The sequence below is a fragment of the Merops nubicus genome, unplaced genomic scaffold (genome assembly GCF_000691845.1).
Source record: "Merops nubicus isolate BGI_N331 unplaced genomic scaffold, ASM69184v1 scaffold42846, whole genome shotgun sequence".
In the NCBI taxonomy this organism is placed as follows: Eukaryota; Metazoa; Chordata; class Aves; order Coraciiformes; family Meropidae; genus Merops; species Merops nubicus.
Window position 1 is genome coordinate 1 of NW_008615132.1, and position 2,295 is coordinate 2,295.

General features: G+C 52.5%; 1 protein-coding gene across 1 annotated transcript in view; it reads left to right on the plus strand.

The window, feature by feature from the left end:
- Positions 1-1,164: 1,164 nt before the first annotated feature.
- Positions 1,165-2,295, plus strand: part of NKX2-8 (NK2 homeobox 8) — a gene marked incomplete at its 3' end in the record, with an annotated part of 1,415 nt that continues 284 nt past the window's right edge. The window contains exons 1-2 of the mRNA XM_008942429.1: positions 1,165-1,330; positions 2,089-2,222. Coding sequence (XP_008940677.1) covers positions 1,165-1,330; positions 2,089-2,222 — 300 coding nt within the window. The remainder of the gene's footprint in view (positions 1,331-2,088; positions 2,223-2,295) is intronic.

Below are 2,295 nucleotides of genomic sequence, written 5' to 3' on the forward strand. Positions count from 1 at the left end.
GGCGGGGACGGGAGATGTGCGGATAAATAAACGCGCCGTGTTTGATCTTTTCTCCCTTTCTCCCAGCTGGAATCGTTTCAATGACTCACACAAATTGCCCGTGGGCTAGTACAACGCCAAATGGTGCCAAAAAAACATCTCCCCTACCCCTCCTCTCTCCCCACTCTTGCTTATGGACAGTGTGTCGGGCTCCCCGCGTTTCTCCACCCAAGTTCACGCCATCACCCTTCTCGCAGGAAAGGTGCGCCTTCCATCCACCATGCCCAGGCGAGGTGAAAAAAAAAACAAACCCGGAGATACCATCCCCTCAAACGCACATTATGCCAGCGTTCCCCGCCGATAGCTCAGGTGTGGAAAATCCCCCACCGAGGGTAGGAAACCTGCCAATGACAGTCGGGAGAACGGCAAATAGGCCGGAGGAAAAAAAAAAAAAGCCCCTACCAAATAAACCAACCAAACTGCAACAAGATAAAAAGCCAAACCCAGAAACCCATCACACAACCAAAACCCAACAAACCCAACAAACAAATAACGACTTAAATTCCTTCCAGGTCCAAAGAGAGAAGAGAGAGCAAGGGAAATAAAGAGGGAGAAGCGGGAAGGGGGCTCTCGGCAGGCTCTGCGGATGTCCTGGGAGGATTCACTTTGTCTGCGGATAGAAGGGACGCTGGTGGCTTTGGTTGCGGATGGAGGGGGGTGGTTGTTGGTCATCCACATGCCACCCAAGATGTTATTCACTGCTAACAATTACCATTATCTGTCCCCACTTTTGGCTAATCAGACAGAATATGTAATGATGAAGCCTGTTTCCTGCTGTCTTTGGGAGGTAACGGGTTATTCTCTCATGGGGGTGGCGGTAAGGGGGGTTACACCTACTCCCATTAGGGCTTTAGCACTTGACTAATTCAGGTACTTAGCATCCTATAGACAGGGACGGTTTGAAAGCGGGCACTGTTTGCAGCGGGGAGGACTGTTTATATAAACAGGACACCTCTGTAAACGACACTAATATTTGGGGTTAGCTGGCGATGGAAGGGAAGGTCCTCTTGAACCGGGAGATTCCCCAGTAACTGAGCGCAGTCTACTCCTCGCAGCTTTTAAGGGAGTGGATTCGGGGCTTTGGGTGATAGCTTTTTTTGGGGGGGGAGGTGTGCACAAGCTACCATGGCCACATCTGGCAGGATCAGTTTTACAGTGAGGAGCATTTTGGATTTACCAGAGCAGGATGCTAATAGCATAAAGCAAGCCTCTGACCAGCAACACTCAGCGGACAACTACACCGGCTCGCCGTACCGAGGGTGGATAGAAACAGACAGAAATCACTATCCCTGTGAGTATGAAACGGACAGGAATTCGCCATCTCCGCACAGCTATCTTTTATTTGTTTCCCCCTTCCTTTGGGGAAGATGCAAAGAAGCGAATCGCCAGTGTGTAGCCTAAAGGATCGGGGGGATCCGGGATGGGATTTTTAGAGAATATTACTGAATTGCAACAATGAAACAGCAGGAATACCCCGGCCACGAGCTTAAGAGAGAAAAGATTTATTTTTTTTTTCCCTGTGGGTCTGTGCATGTTCCCAGATATGGCTGAAAGCAAAACCTCAGGCTGTATCCGTCCGTCTCTCTGCGCTTATCGTTTAAACTCGCGTCCCGGATTATTTAAAAGGTTTGGGGTTTTTGGTTGGTTTGTTTGTTTGTTTTCTCACCCCCGTTTCACTGTTGCAAGAAATCCTGCCTTTTTGTGTTGGCGGGGTTTCAGGTCAGCCCACACTCCGCAGAGGAAAGCTGACCTCACTCCCGTGCCTCGCCCCTCCGCCCTGCCGCGGAGCGCGCTGGGCCACCGCCTACATCTGCCACGGGAGAGCGGGCTCCGGCTCCCAAACCCGGCTCGGTGGCACGTTGGTCTCACCTCACGCACAGAAACTGTGCCGCAGACACGCGGCCTTTAATGTCTACCTGGGTGTGCATGGGGAGAGACCGTCCTTTGGATGGATGCGGGAAGCCCATCGGGATGTTAGATATCAAGGTAACCGAGCGGCTGCAGAAAAGCAGTCGTGAAAGGACTGGGCAGCCCAGTATCACATGTTAGCAGAGAGCGAGCACAAGCGGCACCAGCCCGCCAGCGCCTGGGCTGTGCGCGGCGAAGTGGCCGTGCCCGCCTGGGGATTGACGCCGGAGCAGAACCTCTGCCCCGAGGAGGGAAAAGCCCACTCCACCCCGTGGGTTAGGTTTAATGTATTCGGGGGGTAGCTCACATCTCTTGTTGACCGTTGGGATTAATCCGGCCCGGTAAACA